General features: G+C 44.1%; 2 protein-coding genes across 2 annotated transcripts; one reads left to right on the forward strand and one right to left on the reverse strand.

Moving 5' to 3' along the window:
• Positions 1–1,921: 1,921 nt before the first annotated feature.
• On the reverse strand, positions 1,922–15,419 carry LOC135366628 (glycine--tRNA ligase-like). The gene is made up of 17 exons (XM_064599417.1): positions 15,127–15,419; positions 14,963–15,064; positions 14,429–14,531; positions 14,198–14,339; positions 13,811–13,899; positions 13,031–13,107; positions 9,069–9,214; positions 8,494–8,643; positions 8,225–8,387; positions 7,373–7,537; positions 7,185–7,292; positions 6,505–6,650; positions 5,380–5,465; positions 4,415–4,524; positions 4,213–4,306; positions 3,097–3,284; positions 1,922–2,144 (listed from the first exon to the last, which is right to left on the reverse strand). The coding sequence occupies exons 1-17, from the start codon at positions 15,349–15,351 to the stop codon at positions 2,028–2,030; spliced, it is 2,211 nt and encodes a 736-aa protein (XP_064455487.1). The 5' UTR covers positions 15,352–15,419; the 3' UTR covers positions 1,922–2,027.
• A 1,437-nt stretch (positions 15,420–16,856) lies between these two features.
• On the forward strand, positions 16,857–19,601 carry LOC135366632 (acylphosphatase-1-like). The gene is made up of 4 exons (XM_064599421.1): positions 16,857–17,043; positions 18,241–18,257; positions 18,316–18,425; positions 19,450–19,601. The coding sequence occupies exons 1-4, from the start codon at positions 17,001–17,003 to the stop codon at positions 19,562–19,564; spliced, it is 285 nt and encodes a 94-aa protein (XP_064455491.1). The 5' UTR covers positions 16,857–17,000; the 3' UTR covers positions 19,565–19,601.
• The last annotated feature ends 629 nt before the right edge of the window (positions 19,602–20,230 follow it).

Here is a 20,230-nt window from a genome sequence, read left to right on the forward strand (position 1 = left end):
GAGTTGTTCTCCTTCGGGGACTTTATGAGATGCATGAAACAGTAGCAGCGTTTTTCGGACTTTTGCACGGAGCGTTGGGCGATCGCCCAACCACCCTTCCCTCTGAATCCGTCACTGAACTAAGCAGAGTAATACCATGTCATTGATGTACTTCATCAGAGATCAGTACTTTAAACACACGGAATGGAGAATATTCCATCACTAAATGCCTATCAAGAAGTAATACCAAAAAACAACCAATGCACACAAAATACATCACTGTCCTTCCAATTCACTGCGTGTTGCACTCTTCTTCCGACGCCTTGTGGTGCGTGGCGCAACGATGACATTGTCGCTTGCTGAGCTTCTTCGAGGGTGGCATCATTGAGGAAGCACCCTGACTTTTTCAAATAACCTGGAAACAAACAAAGCAAAGAACATACTGAATATTTACCAAATGCACACCCAATTCATCCGTTGCATATCCCACGAACTATGTCCTGTTAACCAAACACCGTCCCATGTAAGCAAGCATTCGCACTGACTTCACAAAAAAATGTTGTGCAGCGCGTCTAAGTCAAACTATAGATAATATAAACAACACTAATGTCACATTTAGGTAATTTGAAGTATCAGAATAAGCTACATACCTTATTTGCCATCCAGTGCTCTCGTCTGTGCCCCACAAGCTAAGCTGTCATACGCACAGGCAACATGGAGGACATGGTGTCAACGGAAATTTGCCTTCCAGCCATTTTCAGAGAGCAGTTTCAGGAAGCTACATTTCTGTATTTGTCATCCACATCACGAACAGAAACACCTTGAATTACTACCGTAAACGTAAACATCACGACAAAGATTAACCTCAACTGCAGTGGTGCTTCGTATTCTTCCAAATATTGCATACTCTACTCAAAAGTGTGGCAGAAACTCATCAAATGCAGTCACGGATCCACTGTCGCGCAAACACCTCATGTTACTTGCTCTTTCACTCTTTCTTTCAACACAATTGGGGGAGTGGGAGGAGACCCCTACTTCGCAGGCCTACGGACATTTCTGGGACTTCATTACGTGATTAACAAAAAGCAACATTTAGAGCCACTGTTCAAGGGGCATGAGATATGCCCCTTGAACATTGTTGTTGGGTTATGTTAGGGACGTTGTTTCCGGGACGTGGGACGTTGGGGTCTTTTTCGGACCACTGAATAAAGTTTCGTGTTGTCTAGGATATTTCAACGTCACACTGTGGACGTGCAGAAAACGTCTGCTAGAAGTCTCGGACATATGTAAAATGTGCGACTTTTCTGGGACGTCCTTGGGATATTTCTGGTTTACTGGGACCCTGGCACCAACGGAAAGGAAATCATCGGTTACATCATTATCTACGACCAAGGGAAACCTCAATTTACGCTTCCTCTTTCCCTCACCTTCTCAATAAGCACGACAGTTCGGAGAGGCCTCGGATTGGTCTCCCCAAACACTATCTCCAATGGTGATTCGACAAATCATTTGATTAGTTTAATGGCAGCACGTTCCGCACAGTCGGCCTTCTTGAGAAGAAGAGGGAAAGAGAAGGTCTAAATTGCTGTTTCATTCATTCATAAATCATGAACGATGCACTGGAGGTGTCCCGTTCCCTTTATATTGGCACTCTGCGGGTGACACACAAATAAGGCCAAAACAACCAGCCGGTGCTGGTTTTGCCATGTGTCAGTTATAAACGATAAACAAACAGTACCTTCTGAGAAAACTAAAGCACGACCGACCAAGTAGTTCACTCAGTTTGTTGTGCTACATATAATTTGTGTTGTTGTTGCTCATTAACTAAAAGCCAGCTCTAAAAAGCCAGCATTGTGAGAACTTATGCATGTTGTAATGCTAACCTTGATACTGGTGAGCAAAATGTGAGGACAAAACAATAGCAGGACACAGGAGTCTCATATATGTGCGTAATGTGCATGACTTTAATAACAACCACAAGCACATGCTGCTCATAGAGCGTAAATAAAAATATGCTTAAGAACCTCTTCAAAATACGTGATGCTGCGTCACTGCGCTACGCGGGTTGCTTCTTGCTGTTCGAAGATTGGGTAAATTGATTTCACATCCTGCCAGGACACCTTCCCACGGACTAGGTCCTGGATGAGCGGTGCAAGGTCCGCCATCTGCGGTGGAGGTTGTGGTAAGTCAACAGGTGCAGGCGTTGACAACGAACAGAGCCTGATGGTTTAGGCCCCAATTCTTACCCAATTTACCCAATTCTTCACCCCGAATTGAAGGTTGACTCTTTAGGGTGAAACCAGATTTTCACCCAGCAAATTCCCCTCACCGAGGAATGCACTATCTTACTTGTTTGACAGCAAATGCAGTTATAGATAGGGCCTGACTTTTTCGGGTTTTATTTTTGGCCAAATTCGGGGGGTAAATATCGGGTGATATTTTTCATTTGAAAATTCGGGTGTATTCGGGTTAAATCCCGTTACGGCATATTCTGTCGTCAGGAATTCGGGTGTATTCGGGTGATTTTTTTTTTTTGTTTAATAAAAATTTGTCTTAACATGGAACTAATGTTTAGCAATGTTATCAAACTTTATTTTAATGCACGCTTATGAGTGTGCCACGCGACCCGGATGTTTTCGGGTAGATTCGGGTTAAACCCCAATTTTACAGATTTCATTCGGGGGGTAAATATCGGGCGGATACGGGTTTAACCCTAAAAAGTCGGGCCCTAGTTATAGATTACCGTTTGTACCAAACCACTGCAGCTAGTTTGAGTAACTGATCTCGATTTCTCCCAAAATTTATCATACAGGAAGTTTTTTTCACCCGAATTCGCGTGAATTTAGTGCACATGTTTATTTACCCAATTTTTACCCCCCAAATTTAGAAAAAAAAAATTATCAAAAACTTCACCATTCACACAAACAAACAAACATCTATGTCATTTTGAACACACAGGATGCCGATGTATAATGTTCAATTGAAATTTTGCTCCTTATATAGGGGCACTAAAATGCAAAACTTGCAATACAGGATTTTCTTCATTTTCTTGCTTGATCCTCATATGCATGTGTCATGCGCAACTGAGTCATTTTATGAAACAGAAAATGTCCTCACCGGGCATCGGACTTGCTCCATGGAGTCGCGTTCACGTAGAGTTGCAGAGTAAGGCTCCTTCAGGGAGTCAAAGTCTACGGTGATGCCGAACGGGATGGCTATCTCGTCCGTACGTGCATAACGACGTCCAATTGACCCGCTGCTGTCGTCCACTTTATGAGACACGTCGTGTAGTGTCAACGCCTGTGCTGCTCATCAGGAAGGAAGCAAGAACACAAAAAATGCATCAAAACACTGACAGAAATGTGAACAAGTTCCGTGACACATTGAGTTTTCTGTGCTAGTACCACTGAATAATGTTGTCACAACAGCACCAACATGCAATGTTTACTGTGATAACTGACCAAAAGCTGAGCGTGTGTACTTGTCTTGCTGGGACCAAACAGTTGGAGATGTCTCCTGAAGAAATTGCTATTTAGATGCAATACATGTGAGAATCTCACAATTTGGAAAAAAGAAAAAAAAAAGAGAAGAATTTGATAAAACAATGAAAACGATGAAATCATCTTAAGAGAGGGCTTTATAGTCACTTTGAGGAGAGTTCAAAGGCTTATCGCAACAGCAACATAGGCACCATAACCTAGATTTTGAAGGAAGGAAGGAAAGTGAAGCTTGTGTATGTGTAGACCCTGATGTTTTAGGGTTAAACCCGATTTACCCCCGAATTTGCACCCCGAATTGAGGTTCACCTTTCTAGGGTTAAACCCGATTTCTACCTGCAAAACTGCACCTAGGCTAGGCACCTCAAGGCATCGACATACTAGTTTCTCACAAAATATGCGACTGCCCCTTACTTCTGGCACTCTGGATAAACGATACAGTGAACGTTTATTCTACAATAATGCCCGATTTCTCCCCGAACTTAGTCTGATGGTAATTTTTCTGCCCGAATTTGCATGAATTTTCGACATCAATTTATTGACCCGATTTCTACCCTCCGAAGTTAGAAAAATACAAAACCCGAAAACTTCAGGGTCTATGTATGTGTCGACCCATGTGTTTTCAGGTCCTCTGCTTTCTGCTTGTCAATCTTGACCCGAAACCCCCACCCCACCCCCGAACATTCATAGACTTCGGCAACATGTTACCTCATGAGTTCGTAAGGGCAGCACTTACAGATTTCTCGCACGAACTTTGTGAAGTTGGCATTATTGCTTAACGGCAGGACCGAACACTTCAGTGGCGCCACTACTGGAGGCAGTGCAAAATACTGGAAAAATTGAAGGAGAGAAACAAGTTCATCATTGATTTCTCATATCTGCAGCTACCAAGCTGAATGCACACTATAGTTTGGACAGCATTACTATACATCACGCACCGTTCTCTGCTCGTCGCCATCACGCATGCGGAAGCAGTGTTCGAAGACAGCGTACATGATACGGCCTACGCCAAAAGATGGTTCTATGACGCCTGGTACAACCTCCTCAACTGGGGGGGGCAAAGAAGTGATAGCATTTAGTGAACACAGAAAAAATTCTACAAATAATAAAACGTCCAAGTCGTGGGTGAAAAGACAGGCGACGTACACCTGGACGTGACAGCAGAGCATGAATCAGACCACAGTCCGCTTGCACCAACACTGAGGAGAAAATTCCTCAGTGATGTGCTCAGCTGGTAAGGCTACTGAGTTCCATTGGCATTTCCACAACATTCATGGAAGCTGGCCCTGGTGTTCCAACCCCAGTTTATGCTTATACAGTGCAATCGAGTTATGTATTTCGAACTTCTGTATAACTCGAATTCAAACTGATGCTCGGGTACAAGCAGAGCCGTGTGTACTTCACTGGTGGATAACACCTGGTAATCCGAACATATGAATGTGTGCTTACTCGTCGTCTGCAAAGAAAGCAAGCTTCGCCGTTTTAAGGGGATCAAGACACTTCCTCTTGACTACACAGCCAAGAAAAATAGGCAGCAATTCTATGCTTTCGCGAACTGGGTTGTGCTTATCGCAAACAACGTTTATAGAGTCACGGCTGAATAAACTAACGTAAGAGCGTAGGAGACTATTTTCTGCCCGGAGCTGTTTCGATGTGTCTCTGTAAATGGATAGTCTGGAAGGAATCAGGGTCTTATATTTCCACCATTGCGTGGCTGCGAATGTGGGGCAAGGGCTAGCGAATCACTAAAAAAAATCCACGCGGGCCTGTTGGTACACGGCGTCCGTACGGTTAAAAACGCTAAAAACACAAACGGGGACAACACAGCACGGCATCTTAGGAAGGAAGTTATGACTGAGACATAAGAGACAGCTTTCAGATAATTTATCGTACAGCCACTCACCATGTAATGTTTTCTTGTAGCGTTTAATTGCAACCATGTCCTTAGAAATCTTCACTGCCTTATCGCCGACCAGGACCTCTGCTTCCCTAAAGAAGTCAACTGTGCATCACTTTTATGTCAATTCCCAGAAGATCTGTATTCCTTGTTTTTATACATAGGCAATGTGCGGCGCGGCCAGGTGGACAACGTGCGGTGTCCACGGACAGAACAGTTGAGGAGCCATACGTACCCTCACAGCTTCAGCAATTTACTTTTCCTGTTGTTGAATAAAAAGAGCGCACAACACAAAAAGGGTTTTGTTTGAGGTGCTCTTTTTATTCAACTATGGACTCCAAGCAAGTTGCCCATCATTCCAAATTTAGAACTTAGCCTTCAGTAGATTGAGCCTGCTTCCTTGCTCATAAGTAGAGCCTGATGTTTTCGGGAAATACTTTTTCTCAATTCAGGGGGTAAAAATCGGGAAATCGACATGTGCTCTAAATTCATGCAAATTCAAGGGGGAAAAACTTCCAGTATGCTTAATTCAGAGAGAAATCTGGCTCTATTGCTCAAACGAACTGCACTACAGGTTTTCCCGGCAATTTTAATCCAAGTACCAGCTAAATTAATCCACATGCCATGCAAACTTTATGGGGCATGGATTAATTTAGCTGGCACTTGGATTAAAATTGCCGGGAAAACATGCAGTTTAGTACAAACAGTGATGTGATTGTGTTTGCTGCCAAACATGCTTCAGTGAGTGCAACTTGCCAGGTGACAATCGGGTTTTACCCTAAAGAGACAACCTTCAATTCAGGGTGCAAATTCAGAGAACAAAAGGGTGAAACCCTAAAACCTCAGGCACTACTCACAAGCAGTGATGGGGAATACTTGGGTACTCAATTACCACTACTGACGATTTCTGAGCACTATTGCTGAGTACTTGTACATTACTTTAAGCATATCTCAAGCCATGTACTTTGTACTCCACTTAAAGTACTTTTTTCATGTACTTCCCTCTCAAATACTGGTTCGTTTAAAATCAAGTTATAAAGTTCTTAAATGCTCAAATGAAAGCACAAACTAGAGAGAAACAATAAAAAACAAGGAACAACAGAGATGAATTTTCAGCATAAAAACACATACCCTGTTTCAGTGAGCTTCTTTTCAAGGTCTTCTACGTCCTCTGGTTTGAGAGCTTCCAGGGCATCAACAACTACTTTAGCTTCCTTTTTAAACTGCTTTCCAATCCCAGCTTTCTGTGGAACCGCTTCAGTAACATCAATTATGACGTGCTGAGGACAATGTTTGGTTAAGGTGTCGATAAGAGTTCAAAACTGCAGTGCGACATCAAAGTGATGTCGGAGACCGGGGAAAGTAACGGAACCTTTTTCGTCTCCGTTACTGCCTCCTTTACTGGTCCATAGTTGCTTCGGTTTCAATTCCCGTTACCACAGTTCTTTCCGTTTCCATTTCGGTTTTCGGTACCACAAGATAGCAGAGTAAGCAGGGGTGCAGCTTATGAGTTTGAGTTCTCTTGTGACAACTGCTGAAACTTAACTTCCAACCAAGGACCAAGCCCATAAAAGGTGCCTCTCACAGGCCTAGCCTCCCATTCTGTTGCCTTCACTCCGTCCAAAAGTAACTTCACATTTCTGTGCAAAAAAATGTTCAACCCAGATTGTACCTGCCTACTTTATGCATCCTCTGACCTCTGGGTCCTGGCTCTCTGACCTTTCTCGCAGCGTTTGTAGCGTGGAACGAAGTCTCAGAATTCCTGCTGTAGAATATAACTTTACAACATGTAATGGCTACTGTAAGGATATTGGTTCTGGTAGAGGTTTCTCGGCCACCAACTTCACCCCGGTTGCTTTTGTGTGTTGCGTGAGGTCGAAGCACGAGCGGTCCGCACAGCCAACGCATTCCACCCAGCCCTGGTCAAGTGTGGGGAGGGGGAAAAAAATGTCAGGTTTCAATATCCTCACACGAGCGCATTGTTCCTCAATGATCTCACGTAGGATGTCTTGCATTCAGCGTCCCAGCAATCCCGGGCGTAGTGGGCCATCTCGTTGCCCATGTGTTGGCGGAAGCGCAGTCTGTTCCTGTCAACACCGACTTTGACCATGAACCTCTGGATGCGGGCCAGAAAGTATCCCAGGGTTTCATTTGCTACCAAGCCCTGCAAGGGGAACATTCATCAATTAGCGCATTATATTGTCGTGTATCACAGGGATTACTGTAATTTCGCGCGTATAAGCCGCACCGCAGATAAGTCGCGGGGGACCCGTTTTTAGGAGCGTTTCGAAATTTTTCTGGCAGATAAGCCGCAGGACCCGTTTTTAGGGGCATTTTGAAATTTTTCTGGCAGATAAGCCGCACTCGCAGATAAGCCGCGGGCAATACGACGCGACTGATTTGTGCGACAAAGGAGGCCAGAAGAAAAGGCCGTAAACCCTGTGGTCCATACTCTGGCGTCAGCACAGTGTACACGAAAGAGTTCAGTTCTAGTGTTCTACCCATATCGAACTGTGCCCTTGTTGCGTGTTTTTCGTGGATCACTGGGCCAGTGGTCTTCCAGAAGAGACCACGAAGGTCAATCTATTCGAATGTGGACGCGCCCCTGTTACGTATACTGTCCGTACATCGGGAGGGCGGCACTGTCCCAGAGACACTGTCTGTTCTTTCGTTATAACAGGTGTATGGGGAAAATACAGAGGAAAAATAGCGATCAGATAAGCCGCACCAGTGGATGAGCCGCAGAGCGCCCGTTAGCAAAAAAAAATCGTGCATAAGCCGCGGCTAATACGCATGAAATTACGGTACTGGGATTTTTCATGTCGGTGCAAGCAGAGAAATGGAAGCAGACCTTTGCCACTGCTTCACCAATCTTGATGTTCTCTGCAGGCTTGCCATCCATCTGGTTGCAGGCAGAATAAAGGGTGAGAACGTCGTTTTGTACGTCTGCAAACTTTGGGTGGTCCTTCTGCAATGGGTCTACAAAGTGCTCGATCTCCGCCATCGTGAACTCTCTGAAGGACAGTGACGTCACACGTTAGACAAGAACCATACCTACCTACCGCTCTCCCTAGACACGTCACTGCACATCAGGAAACTTCAGTACACAATATAACTCACCTAACCCTGATGAGGCCCGACCTTGGAGAAATCTCATTTCGGAAAGCATTTCCAATCTGCGCAGCAGCAAACGGTAGTTTGCCCTGGTTAAACTCGAGAAGACGCTTGAAGTTCACGAAAATTCCCTGCGCTGTTTCAGGGCGAAGGAAGCTATTCCAAAGAAACATTATAATGTTTTAATGTGCCAGTCATGAGCTGTGGGAGGGCCGGTACTGATGTCATCATTGCAATGTTGCAAACACGAAAGATACCAGCCTACCGCATCTACGTGGTGATGGATGGGAGATAAAATGTCTGTGTTCACTGCAGGCAAAATTGACCCTAGCAGCACTATACTGAAACTCCGCAAGGCTTGAGACTACAGCGTTGCTGGTACAAACTAAATTAGAACTTTGGCGTTCGTGGACATTTTCTCGCCACAACGAGAAGTAGCTATGCCAGTACATGTGGTTGGTGGCCAGGCTCCCGGTGGTGGTTTTGTAGAACACTCTAATCAATACTTTTCTATTCTCTATCGCACTCACTAATCACATGCATTGTGTCATTTTCAACAGCACAGAGAGGTGGAAGCATACCCCTTGACAAGGCCGGAAGGTCCGATGGATGTGGAGAACATGAGGTTGAATTCAATAGCATCTGTGAGGTCATTTCCAGTGATTGGGGATTTCATGTTAAATCGCCTCAAGACGGCAGTCATTTCTTCTTTGTTCATGCCATCGAGCTAAAATAAATAAAGAACAATTACACTTAGGGCCACGTGTTTCAGGGGAAAAATGAGTTTTACCCTAAAACACCGTATCTACCGTCTGACCGTATCACCGTATCCGATCTGTACCGTATTTACTCACATAATTTGTGCACCCCCACTTTTTCACTAAAATGTTGTGAAAATAAAAAGTTGCATAATTTGCACACTCCTACTTTCTTGCGAGACGTCATCGCGTTATACCGCGCGACCTCGATGGTGCAGAACACGACATCCTATGGGACGACAATGAAACGGATGTCATTGAAGACTGTGACATTATTTCTGAATCAAGCAGCGATGATGGGTCATAAAGTCATCAAGTATTAAAGGTATGTATTATTCACCTGAAGGCCCATCTTTTAACAGAAACTTAACATCTTTCAACAGATTTCGCACATGTTTTTCGAGTCGTCCTGTTAATGCCTCACGTGAGTTGCGCACCCCCAACCTTTGCATAATTTTTTGGTTAAAAAAGTGTGCAAATTATACGAGCAAATATGGTGCCATAATCACTTACGGCAAAACCCTAAAAAAACCAAAAGCGAACTTCGCAAAGTCCAATTCAGCCACCACTTATAGGCACTGAAGAACACTAAGCATTTGAAATTCAGCACAGCTATTCCACAACTTATATCAATCTAGAATGCGAGGAGCGCTTTTCTTTTTTTTTTGTCCCGGAAATTTACTTTTCCACCCAATATAACCCGATTTTACCCCGTTTTATGGCTGCTGAAATAAAACCCAATTTGTACACCCTGTTTTCAAACGACATAAAACCCGAAAACGCGGGTCCCCCTATTACACTTGTGTGCACGACAGGAACTGTAACCGGCTACTCAAGTGATATTGCTCAACAACTGCCTAGTCACATCGAACATTACAAAACTCTCCTTTTCAAACTCTTACGAAAGGTAGGGGTTCTGCCCCTACACAGAGAAATGCGGTCGAGCACCAGGGGTGTAGCAAGGGGGTTTAGGGGGCTTCAGCCTCCCAGAAGATGTAGTTAACCATGTATGTGTGGCACCAACCCCCATACAGCACTAGTATCACGATGTCGAGCTCGCATTCTGCCAAGTTTAGAAAACTGTTTACTGATTGTAAGTTCAACAAGTACACCGATAGTGCTCGTGTGGCTGCAGCATTTCTCGTGGATGCTATTATGAACTCCAAGTGTGCAAAACATTGAATGTGTCTCTTACATTTTAACCATAGAAAGAAATCGTAGAACGTGAAGAAAAACAATGTGCAAGTTTCCGGCGATGCAGAATCAAAAATAACAAAGACGGTTAAGAGCATCAGCTGTTTACTATATACATTAAAAACAAGACTTTCGTGCAGTAGGCTGCACTTCTTCAGGTTTGAGGACCTGTTACAAGTGGTGAAGCATATATCAAAAAACCAAGTCACATGGTACAAGAGAAAAGGGTAAGGGTGAAGAGAACTACAAACACGATACAAATATCAACAAAAATGAAAATGAAAAACAAAACGCAATCAGTAGGAGGTGGCTCGACAAGGTCAGACAGACATACATACAGACGAGTCGGAGTTGTACGTGGAGGAAACCAGTGAACAGCACATGAATAGGTACAGCAGCCAGTTGGCACAAAAGGCTTTAGAATGCGTACGGGGAATTAGGGCTCAAGGGCGAAGGATTGAGGACACACAGCACCTTGATGGCTAAGAGCTTCCAGACTCTGGGAAAGTAACGCGGAGTTGGTGTCTTACTGATTGTGTATCATCGTGTATGATGTGAAAAATGGCAGACAAGTTATAATACAATAAATAGACTCATAGTGTAAAGGACTGTAATGGACCGCCGTACACGTTGATGCCGTGCGGCTGTAACGTTGCAAATTTCGAAATGAAAAAGGATTCTCGATTTTTGCGTTTGATGTCATTAGCGTACCCGGATTCTAAAATGGTGATAAGTATATGCGTATGCAGATCATGTCCCGGAAGATTAAAATGTAGCGATACAGGTGACTGGCGTTTATTAACAATATCTGATTTATGGCCATAAAATCTTTCACGGATGGTGTTACGTGTTTCGCCTATGTATTGTTTATTGCACAATTTGCATGTAATGAGATAGCAAACATTGAATGAGTTACAGTGAAGGGACTGCCGAATAGAGAAAACGAAACCATTAACAGTGCTACAGGTGGAGGTACATGTTGCAATAAATAAGCAAGTTTGGCAGCGGTTGCTGTTGCAAGGAGCGCAACCGGGACTCTGTTGATTATTGCGAGAGGAAGTGAGTAAGTCGCGTATGTTACGTGATCTCGACAATGCCCTAGCCAGAGCCACCTCCCTAGACAGGGAAAGGTTGCTTTCTCGTGAATCCAATAAGGCATCAAGTCATAATAAATGTACTTTCATTACACCTTACAACCGCACACTCCGTAATGTAGGATCTGTGTTCAAACGCCATTTAAACATACTCCACGCCGATGAATATCTCAAAGACATTTTCCCTAATGCTCCGACTATTACATTTCGGAGATCACGTAACATACGCGACTTACTCACTTCCTCTCGCAATAATCAACAGAGTCCCGGTTGCGCTCCTTGCAACAGCAACCGCTGCCAAACTTGCTTATTTATTGCAACATGTACCTCCACCTGTAGCACTGTTAATGGTTTCGTTTTCTCTATTCGGCAGTCCCTTCACTGTAACTCATTCAATGTTTGCTATCTCATTACATGCAAATTGTGCAATAAACAATACATAGGCGAAACACGTAACACCATCCGTGAAAGATTTTATGGCCATAAATCAGATATTGTTAATAAACGCCAGTCACCTGTATCGCTACATTTTAATCTTCCGGGACATGATCTGCATACGCATATACTTATCACCATTTTAGAATCCGGGTACGCTAATGACATCAAACGCAAAAATCGAGAATCCTTTTTCATTTCGAAATTTGCAACGTTACAGCCGCACGGCATCAACGTGTACGGCGGTCCATTACAGTCCTTTACACTATGAGTCTATTTATTGTATTATAACTTGTCTGCCATTTTTCACATCATACACGATGATACACAATCAGTAAGACACCAACTCCGCGTTACTTTCCCAGAGTCTGGAAGCTCTTAGCCATCAAGGTGCTGTGTGTCCTCAATCCTTCGCCCTTGAGCCCTAATTCCCCGTACGCATTCTAAAGCCTTTTGTGCCAACTGGCTGCTGTACCTATTCATGTGCTGTTCACTGGTTTCCTCCACGTACAACTCCGACTCGTCTGTATGTATGTCTGTCTGACCTTGTCGAGCCACCTCCTACTGATTGCGTTTTGTTTTTCATTTTCATTTTTGTTGATATTTGTATCGTGTTTGTAGTTCTCTTCACCCTTACCCTTTTCTCTTGTACCATGTGACTTGGTTTTTTGATATATGCTTCACCACTTGTAACAGGTCCTCAAACCTGAAGAAGTGCAGCCTACTGCACGAAAGTCTTGTTTTTAATGTATATAGTAAACAGCTGATGCTCTTAACCGTCTTTGTTATTTTTCATAGAAAGAAAGGTAGGTTAACGGGCCAGCAAAATTGGTTGTGAACTTCGACAATCAGCGTGGAGAGGGATCTTGTCAAATTCAAGTGCAACCCTTGGGCAGACTTTCGTGCCACATTTCATGTACTAATAGGACGCTGCTCTTACATTATACACAAATGTGGGTCTTATGTCGAAATTCACAGGGTTCCATACCAAAGTAATCCATCTAGGCTCCGTAATTCACGGTAAGCTCAAGAGTTTGTTTAGGGTTTAGTTCGAACACTTACCTTCACAACAATATCTTCATACTCCGCCTTTTGTTCCGGTGTCGACTTTTTGTCCGTTGCCAACTTTTCAAGATGAGCTGCAACAACGTAGAAGATACAGGCATGCACTTCACACACACATAACAGTACCAGTCTTCAATTTGTCAAGAAGCGCAAGGAGTGAACGTACGGGAGTATACAAGCGAGGTCAGCGACAGGTGCTGCCCTCGTGCAAAGCACACTGGAACCCAATCGAACAGAAACGAGCAAGCCTCAGATCGTTTCTCACAGACGTCTGCACTGCGTCGCAACTTTCTCAGCGATTATTGTCGTATAAATTAACTCGAGAAGTTAATTAATAATTAATAATTTGAGAAGGAAAAACAGGCCCATTTTAACTAAATCAATTGCCAGTATGTACCAGACTGACGGTAAGACATCACCAGTGATAATCGCACCCACCAGACTACGCAAACAATCTGTACCTCTCTAAACATCCCTACACAGTAGAACCTCTATATATTTACATTTATTTATAAATATTTATATATTTATATTTTTATATTTATTTATATATTTTTTTAACCTGCATATAGTGGAGATATGCAAACTAGTCACAGTGTGTTGAAGCCCCAACGAAACTACTAATACAGTGAAGATATTGATATAGTGAAGTTTTAGTAGTATGACCAACTTCACTATAAAGAGGTTCTACGTCTACGTCTTCTTCTGTCATGGTTTTTTTTTCATGTTGGGGTTGTTGTTTGTTTGTTTCAGTTTTGAGAGAGACAAAGCACTGACCTTTAATGAGGTGGTCAAGTCGGAAGCACTCGCCCGATTTGACATCTTTTACCATGAGATCGGCAAACCTTTCAACATGACCCGATGCCCTGAAAAATGATGCAAGATGAAACCTTCGAATAATGGCAGTTGAAGAAAGGGCACCAGCAGTGGGGTTCGAGCAGTGGTGCTGCACACAATAAGAAGCATACGACAGTGTTTTGTTGGTCTTGGGTTAGGTTAAGTCATACCCAGGTGCAACCTCAAAAGTATAGACTTTGTCGTATCGGGTTTTTTCCACTCGAAATTGAGTTTCACTTGACCGCTTTCCTTTCTCTTATTAGCTTTCAAAACAAACGTCGGCCTCACTACATCATGGTGCTTGTTCCAAGGCAAACACTGACTTACTTTAGTACCGGTTCCGGAGTTAGAATGGTACAGTCCACCTCCAACATCTGTTCTTCTAGTACAAAATGATTCCTCCAAGCATTCAAAAGGTTGGTCTTCATCGCACAGCCCATGGGGCCAAAGTCAAACTGTCCGGCAACGCCTAAAATTACGAACACAGTGTGAGGTGCGTACAGCTTTTCTGGATTTCAAAAGAAGAGAAAGGCAGCGGTGTTTCAGGCACAGACATACCACCGTAGATGGCAAACGACTGGTCGAAGAAGAACCTCCGTTTAAGGAGATCTTCCATGCGCATTCGGTCAAACTGCGCTTCTGGCGGAGCCAACTGCAACTCCTGGAAATAAAATGTCATTAAAAATTTCAAAAATGTATTCTCTTCGTTGCGCCCCTTTATGGGTAATCACCTCGCAACACGTACTGAGAGGACGACGACAGTCTTTACTGCTATCACACCGACATCAATTCAGATGGGGTAAGATGAATTAAATCCAGCTTATTACAACTATGTTGCAAAGTCAACATATATGTCTCATGACTTAATACATGTAAACAGTTCAGAGCAGCCACTATTACATGGCATGCAAGAGGTTAAAGGGGCATTTGAATCTTACAAGGTCATTATACGGTAACATATGTCAAGCAAAACAGTCGATTACATTTTTTTTTTCGAAAGAGCAAGGATGACTATCCTGCGCTGCAATGTGCTTTCTAATGCTTCTGAACTGGCGTGAGCACAGACACCAAAATCATGCGGACGATATGTACCTTGTCTTCCAATATTTTCTTCCGTGCTTTGAGTTCATTGACAGCTTTTTTGACGTCTAATTCAGGTGCACCGTCGTCTTTGAGCTTCCGTACCAGGTCCCCCTAATCAATGATAGGAGATTAGTTAAACTGACAAAAACAATAAATAGCCGTGTGACACTGACCTGCTCCTTGACAGAGCTACGAAGAGGTTCTAATATTTTCTCAATTTCGGGAGTGCTCATGTTCTTTGCCAGCTGCAGTATCCGGTAACGACTCTGTTTAGTGCCCCAGTTGGAGGCGAGTTTGTGCAATACGTGGCACTTTGTGAAATTCCGTGTGACTGACCGGAGCGGGCAACAAAGCGACTCTAAACTTGCTACGAAATGCGCGAGGAAAAAGGGGTTCATTCACAATCAAAGTGCCCACATGTCAGAAAAACTTGCCTTGCCGGTGTAAAAGAGGAAAAGGCAGGAAGAGAGAGGGAGAAACCGGAAAAACCTAGCCAACCTAGCTCGGTTGCGACGTTGCGACAGTGAAAGATGAAGGCGTATATCGCGCTGTCCGCCATCTTGTGACACCCAGACTCTGAAACCGAAAATGATTGAAAAGATCTGCTTCGTATGTATATATATATATATATATGTATGTATATATATGAAAAGATGGTATGAAAATATTTGAGCCGTTTTTAAACTAAATTGTTTTGCGCTTCAGTACAATTTGTAAGATGAGGCCGCCGATTTCATCGAACGCCATTTCACCGAATGTCGCATTGTGTCCCATCACTCAACACGTTACCATGTTAATCCCCCTCCCCCTTCCCCTCTTCCTTTTTTTTTTCAATAAACCTATACCCCCCCCCCCATGTTAACCATGTGACTTGTACAAGAGATTCACTTATTTTGTTTCCTGGTCCTTAGTAAGCAGAAAAGGTTTGTGTTTCCCGCACGATATTTCACAGCGTCCATTGCTGATTCAATAAACAGTGTCAAACAGTGTCGACTTTGGATGTGAAAAAGGCAATTTCCATTTGGAACAGCGAAACAAATTAACAGCATACAAATAATTAGACATTCCTTGGAATATCAAAGTACGGGATCCGTAACGTAGCGCGTTGTTCGAAAATATTGAAGGTGCAAAGGTGCTCCTTCACCCTCACACATTGGGAGTGAAGGGAAGACGCGTCTCAGGATATGCGCAATGAACAAAATAAAGAAAAAATGGTGTTCCTTCACGAATTTTTTTTCCGGACTATCTATTGAATAGATATTTGTTCTGAAAACGGCTATGGTATCAGGTGACCGAAGGGACCAGATGTTCTCATTGGGATAACTTCGTAGGTTTTCTTCGCTACAATATTGCGTGGGGCTGTCGCTCCTGTGACTACATGGTAAAGGTAACAAATCACATAAAATCAGTAGCAGATAACCCCGTCACCTGCTATCATCTTTTGCTAATATCATTGGCATGTTATGTGAGCAGGGGTGGGCACTAATACTATTTTTGTGTCATAATACTAATACATAATGCTCCACAAAAACACAATACAAGGGCCATACAAGGGGGTGGGGGCTTGCTATTTCAGGAGAGAACTGATGTTCTGAGGCTGGAACAACATAGAAAGGTCAAATAGACTCAATGACTTTCTTCTTTCATTGCTATTTCAGCACTAGACACATATTGGTAATGCTACATTGAGTTGTTATGGCGTAACTGTAATAGTGAGCCCCCCACCCCCACCCCCACCCGTTTTATGCAACGCCTTGTGCTTGAAATTCCTGATAAACCATTGAGCTCGCTAACACCTTATTGTACTATGTGCTGACACGTCGCCTATTTTCTCAGATGCGGTTTGCAATAACATAGCTTTCTGGACGTTTAAAAAATTTGGATCTAAAAAAACTCTAGAGGTTTGCGATTGACTGTCCTGCATGAACATCATTATTTTTCTGTTTGCGTTTCCGTGGTCTTGTTCCTCAACGAACAATATTGCACTGTCGTGTATGACAACGCGTTACCGCCACAGAAGAAGTAAAATTTACCGCACGTGCACGGAATGTTGGTATCAACCAATTTCGAGGTGTACGGAAGGGTGCAAGGTAAATATGGTCGTTCTGCTGTCGTTACATAAACAACACGCTCTAAAAAACGAAACCTCAGCGCACGACATGCTCAGTATAAGGCACTGCGCAAAATGATAACGGTGTCTCCCTCGATTTGAATAGAGTACAGAGTATAGTACATTAACATATCCTCGAAGTGTCACAAAAAAGGGTGCACCTCTCCCATTTTCGATGCGTCCAGAGACAGGACGATATAGTTCATGTTGTGCGGCGAAGTTCTGCTTTTGGAGTGTGTCTCCTCCTTACAAAGCCACGAGAAGGCGCAGATGAAAACTGTGCCAATGCCCATACTGCCTTGACCACACTGCGCGGTACTGAATGCAGCGCCTGGAAGCCTCACAATGGAGAACGGGCAATATGGTCAATCGGTCCGCTGCATATAGTTATCAATAACAGTTAACTGTTACTGATAATAATAACAGTTCACTGAACTATATGCAGCTGACCAATTGAAGCCGGCGGACCAATCCCTAGCTGGTGAAGTCCATGAGTCGTGGACGCCACCAGGAAGAAGAACTGTCCGAAGAGACTGATGCAGTTGCCAGAAAAACATTTCGGGAGGGGTCCCATGGGGACATCTTAAAGGGATGGGGGACTTCACGCCCGTTTCCTTCTCCCAAATGCACTGCCAAAGGTACGCTAGCTTTGGCAGTGCCTTTGGTACAGGGGTTGAACACCGCCCGCCCAAGGTCGTGCTGAAGACTGGGAGGTGGTGGGTTCGAACCCTACCACCGGCTGTGCTGCCCGAGGTTCTCCCTGGGTTTTGCGAAGACTTTCCAGATGGATGTCTGCACAGCTCCCCTTGAAGTCGGCCCAGGACGCATACTAAGCCCCCCGTCCCCCTCTCCTTCCTGCTGTCCTCTCTCCATATGTCCACATCTATACGCCGCTCATAGCCACAGTTGCTTGGCGGCGCAAACACGGAATCAAAAAGAAAAAAAATGTCACAGTGAGTCCGGTTACATGGAAGACAATCGCGAAGAACTCGAAATGTCCGTAGTGTTTGTATTGCTTCTCGCGAAAATTGTCCTCGTTTTAAAAATGCCCATGAACGATTCTGGGCATTTTTATGAACACTGTTATCGGGCACATAACTGCCGCATTCAGGCATGTGAACACGTACAGTCTAGTTAGCCCTTCACTGTTTTTATTCACTTGTACTTTTCCTTACAGGAGTATTTTTTCGCAAGGTAAGTCCATGGCGCATCTTGTTAAGTGAAGTTTTAATTTGTGAGCTTTGTTTTATAGTGTACAAAGCAGAAAGCAGATGAACTCGGCGTGAAAGGGTGGTGCCGCAATACCAGCGAGGGAACTGTGGAAGGGGTTATTCAGGGGCCCAAGGTCAAGATAGACACCATGTGAGTTCCCTATTCTCTCTTCCATTTCTTTTTTTTCCTTTTTTTTTATGCGACCGCATTCATGTAGTAACCCCGGGATTTTCTGTGCATGTTAGGGAATATACGTCTCCCTGTTTGTAAACAAATGACGTCATAGTGTTTCGACAGCGCCACCAATTTGGTAGAGTTGAACTACGCTGGAAGCTAGGGGCGAACAAGGCCGCTCCCGAAAGCCACGGTCTTGAGGGGATTACGATCCTACTTTTCTTTCAATAGGAGGCAGCGAACAAGTACCCATTCGTGGAATCCAGCCCTCCCCTTCTGATTTGTTTCGGTTTCAGTCTGTCTACCAACGTCATGATCACGTTTCTCGGGTAGAGATCTATACTCATTAGTAGAGCGAAGCGGCGATGGATGGCGCCAAAGGCACCGCACTGGAACAGCCTATGCGTGGCGCAGTAGAGCGCGGAGCGGCTCGTGACACAGTATCAGACCACGTGGTTGTGTGCTCAGGAATGGCTGAAGAAATTTGTGCTGCGTTTTACTGCAGGAGAACAAACACACACTACAAACTCGTGAGCGGTCAATCTGGAACACCGCGTGTTCAGTGCGTGATCGTTTATGGTTCGTAACGAAAGAAGACGCGTGTTGAGTTGGGCGTCTGTGACCAGTGAAGCGGTTCCATAATTTTAAATTATACGCATAATTCCTTCGCAGTCCGGCGAGACAGCAGCAATATTACCGCATGACGCCCCTTGCATCAGCAGAGAGACTAGAGACCACCGATTTTATTTTCCTTTTTCTTCATCCGTATTCGCATGCCGTGGTCCATCGTGTACCTGACGATGCAATAAGTGCAGGCAAGCTTGTGGAAGAACTCTATGCTGAAAAACCCTGTGTCTGGAAAGTAGAACGGTTAGAGTCGGTGTCTTGTCGTCCTTTTCCCCTGGCCCCTAGACTCAGTTTCCTTCAGTATGAAGCCTCATGTGGTGTAGAGCGTCTGTCACGATTAAACAACACACTCATTTCGATCGATTTGTTTCAGGAAAGACTGGCTGCGCAATGAAGGAAGCCCAGCCTCCCAAATTAAGGGTTGCCTGTTTCAAGACGAACGAGAAATCTCTGCTCCGGAGTTTGGAAACTTCCAAGTTCGACGCTGAGTAATCTGCTGCGTAATAAAAGTGGTTGTGTTCAGAAGCTCCGCGGCGTTACGCAGAAGACAGCTAAGGCAGCAATAAGGAATACACAAAAATGTTGGCTCCACTATCTGTGAACCGCTACCCCACTACTGCGACAGAAGGCGGGAACCGAACCTGTACTTCCTCGTCATGTGAGGGAAAACGAGATAGCAGTATTGGAGCCATTATTTGAATCCATCCTCCTTGATTAACTTTTTCCCACCAAAACGAGCCGAAACCGAAACCACGCTCATCTCGAGCGCAAAAGGAGCGACGAGCGTTTGCGTCAGAGGATCACGTGTTTTGTAGCGACGGAGCTGATTGGAGTAGATCTGATTGCCTTTGTCGGCACAGGTGTAAGCCGGAGGCCATGTCGTCTCTGCGCTCGAGAAGTGCGTTCATCTGGCTGGCTTCGGCTCATTTGCATATCACCACATTTTTGTTGCGATTTATATGTCAAAATAGTGCTTGTCTCGAGATTTTCAAAGAGAGGGTAGATTCAAATAATGACTACTTCCAATTTTGTTCTTTCGGATTTTCCCGAAACATAGGACTAAGAGTTAACAAATTTTAGCTAAGCATCGTTCAGTGGGGGTTACATACGCTTTCCCGCAGAGCGTCCACCTAGCCACATTACCCACCTGCAAA

The sequence above is a fragment of the Ornithodoros turicata genome, chromosome 8 (genome assembly GCF_037126465.1).
Source record: "Ornithodoros turicata isolate Travis chromosome 8, ASM3712646v1, whole genome shotgun sequence".
Lineage (NCBI taxonomy): Eukaryota > Metazoa > Arthropoda > Arachnida > Ixodida > Argasidae > Ornithodoros > Ornithodoros turicata.

Excerpts from the sequence above, each read along its gene's own strand:
- LOC135366628 (XM_064599417.1), bottom strand. The coding sequence starts at position 15,351 with ATGAACCCCTTTTTCCTCGCGCATTTCGTAGCAAGTTTAGAGTCGCTT. Across the intron at positions 14,340-14,428 it reads GTCGTTTGCCATCTACGGTG|GCGTTGCCGGACAGTTTGAC; the intron begins GTATGTCTGTGC and ends TCGTAATTTTAG. Across the intron at positions 6,651-7,184 it reads AGAAACCTCTACCAGAACCA|GTCATAATTGATGTTACTGA; the intron begins ATATCCTTACAG and ends TGTCCTCAGCAC.
- LOC135366632 (XM_064599421.1), top strand. The coding sequence starts at position 17,001 with ATGTTGGTATCAACCAATTTCGAGGTGTACGGAAGGGTGCAAG. Across the intron at positions 18,426-19,449 it reads AAGGTCAAGATAGACACCAT|GAAAGACTGGCTGCGCAATG; the intron begins GTGAGTTCCCTA and ends GATTTGTTTCAG.